This window comes from Octopus sinensis, linkage group LG20 (assembly GCF_006345805.1).
Source record: "Octopus sinensis linkage group LG20, ASM634580v1, whole genome shotgun sequence".
Classification (NCBI taxonomy): Eukaryota; Metazoa; Mollusca; class Cephalopoda; order Octopoda; family Octopodidae; genus Octopus; species Octopus sinensis.
In genome coordinates, this window is record NC_043016.1 from 31,228,956 (window position 1) to 31,241,880 (window position 12,925).

Consider the following 12,925-nt stretch of genomic DNA (forward strand, 5'->3'; position numbering starts at 1 on the left):
CCCAAGTTACAAAATTAATAATATTTGTATTCACAAAATTGTTATAAAGATTCTATTTCTGTCTGTTCTAAAAAAAAAAACTTACAGAATGACAAACATGCAAGAATAGGCATTTAACAACTCTGGATGCAAATAAAGAATCATTTGCAAGTTAGCTACAAAAAGTAATAAAAATTTGGTTCATTAGGTTTGATTAGAGGTTTACTTCATGATAATCAAGATGGAATTAATTTTAAAAAATGGTGCAAGTAAAATGGAAAAACTTATTGGAAATAGAAGATAATTGAAGGGAATTATTAATTTCAAACCTGCATGGGGAAATATATGAACACACATGGTAATAATAAACAATAACATCTTTAGCATGCTTAACAGTGTTAAATCTGTAACTTTCATCTCCCAAAACTGAATTTATGTCAATTTAATATTTCTTGAACATAATTATTCAAGAAGTTTTGCATGAATTAAATAAGTTCAATTACAGCTGAAAAATAATCATGAAATATTAAAAAAAAAGTTTAGTAATGTTTGATGTGCATGTGAGGAGAAAAAAACCCAAATAATTACAAGAGGAAAGACAGAGAGAGAGAGAGGAACTGAAATTGTTAATGAGTGAGGTTAAATCTACTTTTAAGTATTGTAAATGTTAAATATTATAAAGAGACAATAAGAAAAATCTATTTGAAACTGAGCCAGTATGAGTTAACCAGATCTCAAAATCTATTCTTTTAACTAAGTAATTGTTGGCAGTGACATTCACAGTAAGTATGTTTTTGATGTTTTAAATAACATGTAAGATTTTGTGTGTATGTATAATATAACCAGATACTGTAATAATAATGGTTAATTAATAAAAAAAAAAAAAAAAAAAAGCTGATACTTCTGGAAAGAAAAATATTTTCTTAGTGTATTAACAAATGACACAATTGCTGCATCAGGATGCACTTTTCAGAAATGATTAGGAAGTCCAGTACATTTTTTTCATTCAAAAGTTAACTTCAGAAATATGTAAAATAACTGATGTTTAATTATCGCTAGTCAGTCAAACTGTTATATACTAATAGCTTTCTTTAAATTGAAAACTTAATATTTATGTTTTTAAAATCTTGAGAAAATATTTTAAACTGACACTTTATTATAAAACATTAATTCTCACAAACTTGAGGTAATTCTCTAGCTTAAATCCATTTATATTTACTTATAAACAAATATCAATTCTTAAAAATACATTTTCCCAAATGCCAAACATTTTATTACATGAATTGTAAAAGTTCAACATAAGTTGTTTACTCTTAAAATTCTGCTCAGCAATATGAAATGTATCTTTTTTTTTTATAGCAAAAATCTATATTACAATGCTCAAGAGATAACACTAATTCAGATAAGATGGAAGAGAAGAAATTTATATCCGTCAAATTAAGGTGTGTATCACAAATTGAAGTCACTGATTATAAAAACCTAAAGTATTAAATTAATAAAAGTGAAATTTTGTCCATCTGGGATCCCTGTATCTCTCTACATATTATGCCTTTTTGAAATCAGGATGATCTTGGGATTGATAATCTGTCCTCATTTGGTTCTTGGACACCCAGCATTTGGATCTGATTTAAAAGCAGTTCAGTTGTTATTTCTAGTAGGTAAAGCTTGGCTGATTCATGCCATCTTGGTTGGCATTTATCAGATGACAGAGATCAAGGGGAGATAAATGACAATTGCTTCATTAATTTTATTCTTTGGAACAAATTGGCCAACAGTTGGGATTCAATTTGGGACTGGAGCAATAGAATGATTAAAGAATTAATTTTCATCCACCCTTAACCTCTGACCAAATACTACTGGGGCATATAGTCATTATAGATACATTATAATTACGCTATTTAGCCCGTTTTTAGCTTTGGTCCACAAGCCCAATTAGCCCTCTGCAGGAGATAACTTAAAAGTCTACATAGAGTGCAGCTTTTAAGTTACATATTTATAAAATCTAATTATTAAGTAGAATATCCAAGAGCCTGAATTAAAAGTTTGTCTTAATTTTTCACTGAACATTATTTGTATTATGTATAATTTTTTGTGTCTTGTACATTGAAAACAAACATTCTTACAGGAAACAAACATTAGGCCAGAAGAAAGTAAAATATTTTTACTGGAAACTCAAAACTAGATAAACACTTTCAAATGAAAATTAAAACCTAAAACACATTTGTCCTGATGAATAAATAGTGTTTGAATTCATAGCTTATTGTGTTACAAAATTCAATTTCTTGTTAAATAAAAGTCTTAGTGCCTGCAATTTTTGAAAAGGAAATGGAATGTGTTATACAAATTATTCATCATAAAATTTGAGTAAATCATTGAGTTTTACAAATATATTTTGATATAAAAGAAAAATTAAATTTTTCATAATTTGTATATACATGCCTAATGACAAAAATTCAAGAGTATTTTCAACTGAATGAGATTGCACAGAAATTTAATCTGTATATACAAACAAGCCCTATGATAAAAATTCAAGAGCATTTTTCCAAATGAATATAATTTAAGAAATTTAATTCATTTCTATAAAATTGCTTGGTTAAAGACCATGTTCAACACAAGATTGAATTTTTTTAACCAAATCTTCCTGAACCCTTTTAAAACCAAGGTGGCCGTAGCCAACTGAGAACTTTATTGATGAATAAAATCAACTTAATTGAAAACAAACCAAAATAACCTAGTCATATTTAAATGAGAATTTCAGTGCTTATCTCAGTAGTACAATTGTGAAAACGTGATTTTTATTGTATAAACAATTGAGTTGCACTTATTATTTTAGAGGATATCTGAGCACTGCAAAGTTTTGGATATTTCTTTTTCAAACTGGATACTAGTTTCATGTTGTCAAGCAGCGAGTTTAAATTCCAAGTATTTTTAAAAGACAGAAACATCTAAGTTAATACAGAGTATACACAAACTATGTATACTATGCGTGTGATTATGAATCGAATATTTCTATTTCCTAAAGTGAAACAATTCCAACAACAGTACACAAAAGAATTTTAAAATATGTATAACTGATTTATATTTTTTTCACCCTTACCTATTTTCATTTTTTATCTGTAAGATGTGTGGCAAATTTTGATCACTTTGTATTGTGAATATATGTATTTCTGTATATTTACATATGTGAGTTTATTTCATTTAGTTGATGAAATGTATTTCATTTCCTAATTTTCTTCAAATACAAATTCTAGTATTTCATTGTTTTACATGGTACACGTATTTCTTTCTGCTTGAAGTTTATGTTACATTTGTCTTATGTGCATTAAGTTCAACTGATATATAATCCAGTAATTTGCACAATTCTTCCATATTAAAAATTTTGTTGTATACTCATTGAATATTAACTAATAACATTTTCCATCTTAATGTTTAAACAAAATTTAAATAATTTGATATTTTGTTGAATTTACCTGTATTTACCTGTAATTAGTTCCACTTTGAGACAAAAATTATGAAATGGATTTTGTTAAAAATCTTTAGTTAAATTGTGTCGAAAAGTCATATTGATATCTTGATTAATAAAAAAATTCAAGTTGTTTTATGAAACAAGTCTAAATTCACGATTATTTTAGAATTTCATTGAAACACATAGGTGTGTATTTCAGATAGGAATATAACAACAAAAGGATTAAAAGACAAAACAATTTCTTTGTTGCAGAACAAGTTCTGGAAAATAGTAATAAGGACATAATACTAAACTGAGAATTTTGAAAATGTTGTGAGATTAACATTTTTGAATTAGAAAAAAAAAAAAAACTTATCCATGTACACACACACACAAATGCATGCACACGCACAAACACACAGGGAAACATTTTCAAAATCTTTATGCTCACCCCCAAGTAGTTGCTGCAAGTAGGAGTGGGTGATACAGACTGATGAGTCTCCAGGGTATTGCCCCTTATGACGTGTGATGATGGATGTGGAGATAAATGCATCATTGAATAAAAAGGATCTGGACAACCTCGTAGACCTTCTAATAACTGTAACAATAAAGAGAACAATTGGGAAATCTCAGAATATGCCTTTAAAGCTTCATTTATTTAAGAGAAAAAATTGTGGAAGATATTTCATAAAAACTGAAAAATCTTCAAAAAAATGTTTAGAGGAATATAATTTGATCCCTCTATTTTACAGAATTCTGTCTTGTTGATGATAGTCAACCTTGAAGGCCAAAAAGGTTAAATGTCTGAATAAGTAGTTTAAATGATATCAACAACATTCTGAAGAAGAGGGAAGACTTAAAAATAAGGCTTAAACGTCTTGACAAAACCAGTACCAAAACTTGACTATTAAGAGAAGTTTAATTTCAAATTTTTATATAAAATGTTTGTTTGCAGCAAGCAAAGACTTGATTATTTGGAAATCAAAATTATTTCGACACTGAATCTTGATGTACCAAATAATTTAATGAACAAATATATAGATTTCAATAAATTAATAAGTTTTGTCATGATAAAAAACTAAAATTTCAAAGATGAAATTCAGATTTGTAAGAAATAGTAGTCATTCTGGTATGTATTTGACTATTCTCAACAGGAATTGGACTAAAACCGAAAGATAAATATTGCTGTACATTTAGCATAGCACTAAGTTTCTGCTATTCTAGTAACCTAATGATAAATTACTTTTCAAATTCATATTTTCCTAGATTTCATGGAAAAGAAAAAGAAAAAATAGTTTTCTTTTAAACTATTTACACTCTTGAATTTTTAAGGCTTGCTTCAAAAGCAAATTAATACAATATTAATTCTGCTTTGAATTGCACTGAGTTTTAAATTTTGACACAGCTTGAGAACCTTCCAGAAAGTTTTTATCAGCCAAATAAAGAAATGAAGCATTCAGGATTAAAAGCAGCATAGTAAATTGTCAAAATCTGTAACAGTACAATTCAAAATGTATCAAAACTAAATACATTCATGCACAATTATTTTTTTAAAAATCTGTCAATGCATTCCTAAGTAGAAAAAGAATGGAAATCTATGCTGACAATTGAGATTTCAAATTTTTGTTTTTTCAATTTACAACTATGTTTTTAATACTAACAAATTATGGGAAAATCAAAAAGCAATCCAAAACAAGGATTGATTTGCAAATTACATGAAAATTTAGAATATTTTGGGGCACAAGTATGTCTTTAGCAAAATGAAAAGATGTAGTTAGTATACACAAGGAAAAAATGCTGCTAATAATTAACTGAACACATCTGTATAAGGATTTAATATGAGATAGAAAAGTTAGGCTTTTTTTATATTAAAGAGAGAAGTTATTTGAAACTAGAAGTAGGCTATGACAAGCTACATAGGTGTGCAATACAGAGTCAGATTGAGCTGTAAAAGAGAACAGGTTGTTATGAAACATTACTAAGCAGTACACTCCACTTAAAACTGTTGCCTCTTCCAGAGGCATTTTACTTTGATTTCCACCTCTATTCAGCCACTGCATAGTTTGCAAAAGGATTTGATATTATGCATAAATTTGCAATCATTGTAGATATTCAATATGGGATTGAGAAAATAAAACCAACAATGATTATGAATACATGACCAAATATTCAAATAATGAGATGAAATAATGATACTTTGCGATGAAGCAGTGTTGTACCAAAAAAAAAAAAAAAGAGGAAAAAAAAAAGAAAACGGAGTATCCCTTTAGCATTGAAATTTTGTCAAATATATCATATATTCATATTTTAAAAAATTAATCTTGAATTATCTCACAGCTTTGAGATTTCAAAGATGTGAGTATTTTTAGAATGATATTGCAGGGTAGGTGTGAGAGGCTGGATCTGGCCAGTTTGGAGATAAAACCGGCAGAATATCTGGGCTGGATATGGCTGGTTTAACTCTTTAGAATTCAGGTTATTTTGTCAAACGTAGCTTTGAGATTTTGATGATGTGATTTTTTAGATTTAGAATAACATTGTAGGGTTGGTGGAGAGACTGGATCTGGCCAGATTGAAAATAAAACAGGCAGAATATTTGGGTTGGATATGGCCGGTTTAAATGCTAAAGGGTTAAATAAAAAAACGATATAAATAAAAAGTAAAAATGAAACAAAACAAAGACAGAATGGTCATTGAGCTACAAAACCAAAGAGATAAAACAACTGAAGCTGAAAAGGAATTCTTTTGGAATTCTCAAAAAGAATAAAAAATTAACAGATGATAGTCAGGAATATTATGAAATGTTTTATCTGAAATGATTGGCACATCAATTAGAGTAATTCTGTTCCCCCAACCATCATGGTTCTGGGTTCAGTCCCACTCTGTGGTACCTTGGGCAAGTGTCTTCTACTATAATTCTGGGCTTACCAAAGCCTTGGATGTATTTGGTAGATGGAAACTAAAAGAAACTTGTCACTTCTACACGTATATGTATATAGGCACAGGAGTGGCTGCGTGGTAAGTAGCTTGCTAACCAACCAGATGGTTCCGGGTTCAGTCCCACTGTGTGGCACCTTGGGCAAGTGTCTTCTACTATAGCCTCGGGTCGACCAAAGCCTTGTGAGTGGATTTGGTAGACGGAAACTGAAAGAAGCCCATCGTATATATATATATATATATATATATATATATATATATGCGTGTGTGTGTGTTTGTCCCCCTAGCATTGCTTGACAACCGATGCTGGTGTGTTTATGTCCCCGTTACTTAGCGGTTTCGGCAAAACAGACCGATAGAATAAGTACTGGGCTTACAAAAGAATAAGTCCCGGGGTCGAGTTGCTCGATTAAAAAGGCGGTGCTCCAGCAGGGCCACAGTCAAATGACTGAAACAAGTAAAAGAGTAAAAAGAGTATATGTTGTCCGTGTCTCCCCCCCCCCATACTGCTTGGCAGCTGGTGTTGGTTTGTTTACATCTCTGTAACTGAGCAATTAAACTAAATACCAGGCTTTGGGAAAACAAGTACTGAGGTTGATTAAACCTGTCAAGTGGTGTACTCCAATGACTGAAACAGGTAAATGATAGAACTATTGCAAAGTAAATAGATTTATAATGGATGAAATACAGTTTGAATTGTACCAAGACATATGAGATACCATTTGACATCAAAGTTAATTGTAGAAACATCTGTTACCCCACCACAAGGGAAAACAGGGACCCATATTTTGTATGTACTGTAATTTAATGGACAGGAATAACCAACAGAGAAATAGTTAAATTTGCTCTGTTTATATATGTACGACATGTAATCTATGTCATACCCTAATACTGTGTGGACTGAGATCCTTGTAGACAGCCTGCAGATATTACTGTTTAATATTTGAAGTATGCAAATTAATTGCTGCAGTTCTGAAGCCAGAGGATGCATTGAGTATATAAAGAGACTGGCTGATTATTTCTCAGGGGTTAGTCAAATGATATCAACACCTCTGATAAGACCCCAATAAAGTTCAAAAATTAATGAAGGCTGTTCATTTTTTCCAATCTACAGAGAGATAGTTATATAATTTGTCCTACTTATATATCTACAGAATAGGTTACATGTAAGATGGCATCAAGTTTACACAAACTTACGACATAGTAAAGATTACTATGTTGGTCTTAAATCTATAATCTAACATACTAGTTTTTAAAGTCTGCAATGAAATTTACAGCAGAAATGATTTTGAGCATTTCCACAAAATAATGGGCTTTTCAGAGTAGGATAATGTTGAAACTTGATAGGAATCATTTTTATTTATGAAGCCAAAGACAATATTCAAACATAGTAAGGACCATCACAAAACCAGTAAATGAATTTGGTATATGTATGTATATATATATATATATACATAAATAAAAAAATAAAAATATATATATATATATATATATATATATATATTACTTGTTTCAGTCATTGGATTGAAGCCCCACTGGGACACTACTTTGAAGGGCTTTGGGTGAACAAACTCCAGGACTTAATTTTTTAATTTTCAAGCTCGGTACTTATTCTATCATTTTGTTTATTTCTTCTAAACTTAGTCTGATAAAAGGGGCCAAATACAACACAAAGACACACTTGACAGGGTTCTTTCAATTTCTGTCTATCAATTTCACTCACAAGGTTTTGGTTAGCCTGAAACCACAGCAGAAGAGACTTGCCCAAGGTGCTACACAATAGAACTGAACCCAGAACCATTTGGTTTGGAAGCAAGCTTCCACACCTATACATGCATGTAGGGAAAGAGAGAGGTGCAGGCATGGCCACACTGTTAGGTTTACTTCCCAACACGATTTCAGGTTCATTCCCACAGTGTGCCACTTTGGGCAGATGTGTACTACTATAAATGCCCAAGCCTTGTGAATAGATTTGGTAGATGGAAATTGAAAGCAGCCCACTGTGTATGTTTCTTTGCCTCACGAAGACATTGCATAATAGTCATACAAGCAACGTCATTTGTTTCCAATCTTCTATATAAATATGTCCAATCAGTAGGAAATATTGTCTTGCTTGGAAACAAGTGAGAATTGACAGTAGAAAAAGGCATCCAGCCGTAAAAAAATTTGTCTTAATAAATTCCATCTGACCCATGCAAGCAGAAATAAGTAGATGTTAAAATGATGAAAATGGATTTACAAAGTTTACACAGTACAATAAATGGATGTATTAAGAATTATAGTAAATTTCAAGTTGTCCTACAACATTCAAGTGCACCATATGAACTGTTAAGAATAAACTTGTTGCATATTTTAAACAAAAACTATTCAAATGAACCAAAAAAAGTACAAAAAAAAAACATTTATAGAAGCTTAGCTCATACATAGATATTTATCATATTTTGTACATAAGAATGAATGGAGAAAAATTGTGCAAAAGTTTTGAAATGGTATTTGTTAATAAGAAACACAATTAGATTAAGCAACACTGGTAATAGTATTATCAACCCTTACAAAGGTGAATTTGAGAGAAGCTGGCATTGGATAAGCACTGCTAGAAAGGCTGTTAAGATTCGTTCAATCAAATGTGAGGAGGAAAAGAATTTAGTTTGTTTAACAAAACAGGCTTTAAGGAAACCAGAAATTTAATTCAAATGACCTGAAGCCAATCTAGAAAATATACAACCCTAGTTTATATTTAAAAGCTACATAAAAACTAACAAATGTTAGAGAGTGCAAACAATAGACAACTTACATTCTTTAAGGCCGATGATAGATTTTCTGCTGATGAAGCCTGTTCTGTACTTGCAACAGATGCTCGATTTTCTGACACTTCACTGAGGCTAGGAGTAGAGTTACTTTTCCGATTGGTAATGCTCACCTGGATTAGACACAATTAGAACAGAAAGAAGAGTATTTTTAATCACTGAACTTGTGATCAATTTCTATCTAAAAAGGAAACAAAAACCAAGTACTAAATTTTAGGATAAAATGTCCATAAAAAAAAAAAGACCTCCAAAAGGCCATCATACTTGCATAACTTGTGAACTGTGCTTAAGCCTTTGTATCAACTGTTTGGAAGATCTAACTTAAATAACGACCGGTCCTAAAAATTCTAGCACTAATCAGAATATGAAAGAATGGGTATTTTTTTCCAAAAAGTCTCAGGTGTTAGTCATAAAACACATAGAAAAGCGACTTTTGTTAAAGCAAACCCCTAAATTTAAATGTAAATGATGTATAATGCATACTGACAGGTTAATTCTCATAAACCGAATGCATCAATTTCATAATTTTATTCTAATTATTAAAAAAAAAAAATACCTTTACTTTATCCATGAATGTTGAACCGGTTCTTGGTTTGACAGTTTGTGGTGCAGAGTCTAACTTTGGGATTCTCACCTTTTCAGGATCATATGAAGGAGCTAGCTGTAAATCAAATTTTCCTTCAGCTCCCATTCGGTAAGAATTGGAACCACCAAAGTCCCATGTCACATCTACCCAGCCTAAATATTAAAAAAAAAAAGAAAAAAAAATTTAAACATTAATAAGTATAGAAATTACAATAACGTTGCTAAATTAATGCAAATGGATTGAAATTTTTGCATTTCAAAAAACTGAAAACTAGTTAATACAAATACACACACAAAAGTAAGGCTTCAACAATAGTACAACTTTAAATATAAAGGGATGGAAAATAAGTTCATAATCACAATGACATTGATAAATTACATATCTAACTTTTCAAATACTTGTAAAAAGAAGGCAAAATGTATCAAAATATCCAAACTCTTCAAACGAGCAGAGGAAATTATTTTTAACAATACCACATCACATCAGATTTATAAAATTACTGTTAGCCAAAAAGAAAAGTGAAGATAAAGTTTTAAGCCAAACAAAAAGTAAATATTTAAAAATTTATAGTTAGTCTTAATACCATCCTATTTTAGTATTAAGTTCCTGTTCAAGTCATTCTTCTTCCATATTAAAAAACTTAAAAGTTAGAAACTGTAATTTTGTAGTTATATTAATATTTTTCATGAGAGTAAAATATCAAAATACTAACCATTGTGCAATTCTCCAGTTACAAATCCTTCACCAGGAGGATTTCCATCTTGATCTCGCCATTTCCAGTCCATGCCACGTACCACACGAGCACCTTGCTGTATTTGCCGAAGCACTTGACACTTGATAAAGCGTCGTTGACGTCTTAGATTGGCCTCTGCTTCTCTAGCAGCTTTGCCTTAAGTGATAAACAGAGTGAATAAAGATTAAAACAAATATTTTCCCTAAGTCACTGATATAACATTCAAGAAAGGATATTTGAATAGGAATGGAAATTAAATTATATCAACCAATAGTTCTTGATAAACAGGAATATAAAATTAACACTTGAAAAAAAAAAACTAACACTTTAATATTCAACAGAAATTATCTGATGATGATGATGTAATTTCAAACAACTTAGCAGTTTATATGTACTTACCTATGTCATCACAAACACCAGTCACTTTACCATAAATTTCAAAACCAGAGAGTGAAAGATAGTGTGTTTGGCCACTGGCATTTTTACCAGTTTGTTGAAGTCTGATGTATCTCCAGCCCTGAGTTTCTTCAGTGGGACATTCAATTGGCCAAGATGCAGTAGATCTAAAAATTATACCAGAGAAAATTACTATTGTATAATATGATCTTGAATATAATATAATCTCTCTACCTTTTTCTTGCCAAAAATCATCAAAATCTGTTTTATTACCTTATTAGCCCATACCAATAATGTAACTTTCACATTTTAAAGTTTAATCTTTTAAATTAAAAATAAAATTATCACTTTTAAGTGATAATTTTAACATCACACTATGGTAACAGAATTAATTGCTCATTAATGAAGTTCATACAGAAATTGTAAGATATCCTAGGGCTTTTACTTCAACATCTCATTTTCAAAGTTTTGTAGTTACATTTATTTCTGATGTGATAAACAGAGGTCTTAGCTCAAATGTCCTGATTCTTTTTTCAAACCTATTTATACATTCCAGTTTTGTTAAAATTAATGCAAGTTAATTTAAAGTTAAAATTTGGTTTCAATCAATCTAATCACCTGTACAACCAAGGTCTAAACTCTCTATGAACACTAGTTTGTCAATTTCATAATAGAATATTTAAAAAATTAAAAAAAAATCAATTAAAACATTATACCCACAATTTTGAATCATTTATTTATATATATATATATATCTATTACAAAGAAAAAAAAATCAGTTTGTTAAAAGGAAGTAAATTAAAAAAAGTAGTCTTACCCAGGTTCATTTAAAGAGCAATCATCAACATGATTGTACAAAGTTAGCCAGTTCTGACCATCCTTTGAAACTTGAAATTGCCAATTCCTCAAAGCTGATCTAAAATAAAGAATTTTAAAGAAATAAATACATTTTTTTTTAGAGTAAATCCATAAGAAATTTAAAAAGAAGAATTTCCATGACAGTGGGAAAAAAGCCAAAATTTTTTTAATTACTTTATATAAGGGAGAAAGGAGTGCTCATAACACTTCACAGGGCCCCTAACTAAGACTGGCGAGAATGAAGGCAAGAAGGTATCCTCAAACTGGCGACTTGCTCTTAATGTTTGCAGCACAGTGAACTCTGCTAAAGGCATTTAGACAGTGATAACCTGAGTGGCCAACCGAGTCTATCACTCAAGTCAACAATAGCAAAATTAGAACTCCATATACAAAGAGCCAAAGCAAATACCACAAGCAATCTCATCTGAGGTTTTAATTTTTCAGTCGGTCCAATACTGCATTCAGAAAGCATAAATCCAGACAAAGTTGGGGATGGAGGGGGGAGAAAGCTTGAAAGAAGAGTTTCATCTAATACTAATTCTTCTTCCAATTTACTGCCTAATTAATGTTATAAGCAAAAATGAATTATTAATATCAGACAGACCAGTGATATAATATAATCTCTACTGAAATTTACAATAGTTTGTAGACACTCACCTTCCATATCCTCTTGCATGCCGTAGAGTATAACAATTTGGTATAATCCATACACCAAGATCTATTGCAAAGGACGCTTTCCTGCAAGAAACCCAACATAACAAAAAACTAATTCTTTTGTACTGAAGTGACTTCAAATAACTTCAAGGTTAAAAAAAAAAAAAAAAAAAAAAAATGCTTATAAATTTATAAGGAATTAAATCCACACTAACAATTTCATAAAGTTACATTACGGATAAAGTTAAAAAAAAAAATTTCAAATGGCCGTGTGGTAAGAAGCTTGCTTCCCAACCACATGGTTCCTGATTGTTTCACTGTGTGGCACTTTACACAAGTGTCTTCTACTATAATGTTGGGCTAAGCAAAGACTTGAGTGAATTTGGTAGATGGAAACTGAAAGAAGCCCATCAAGTATGTATGTATGTGTGTGTGTCCAACCAATGCTGGTGTGTTTATATCCTCGTAACTTAGCAGTTCAGCAAAAGAGACCGATAGAATAAGTACTAGGCTTACAAAGAATAAGTCCT

The 12,925-nt window shown here is 30.6% G+C and overlaps 1 protein-coding gene across 6 annotated transcripts in view; it reads right to left on the minus strand.

Annotated features, from left to right (window-relative positions):
• LOC115222556 (E3 ubiquitin-protein ligase HECTD1) overlaps positions 1 to 12,925 on the minus strand; it is an 83,915-nt gene that overhangs the window by 20,048 nt on the left and 50,942 nt on the right. For 3 of the 6 annotated variants that reach the window (XM_029792824.2, XM_029792822.2, XM_029792823.2), the window contains exons 23-29: positions 12,399 to 12,479; positions 11,701 to 11,799; positions 10,887 to 11,050; positions 10,467 to 10,643; positions 9,725 to 9,906; positions 9,156 to 9,281; positions 3,876 to 4,022 (exon numbers count right to left, since the gene is read on the minus strand). In XM_029792824.2, coding sequence (XP_029648684.1) covers positions 3,876 to 4,022; positions 9,156 to 9,281; positions 9,725 to 9,906; positions 10,467 to 10,643; positions 10,887 to 11,050; positions 11,701 to 11,799; positions 12,399 to 12,479 — 976 coding nt within the window. The remainder of the gene's footprint in view (positions 1 to 3,875; positions 4,023 to 9,155; positions 9,282 to 9,724; positions 9,907 to 10,466; positions 10,644 to 10,886; positions 11,051 to 11,700; positions 11,800 to 12,398; positions 12,480 to 12,925) is intronic. The other 3 variants (XM_029792825.2, XM_029792827.2, XM_036511541.1) reach the window with 3 other exon arrangements.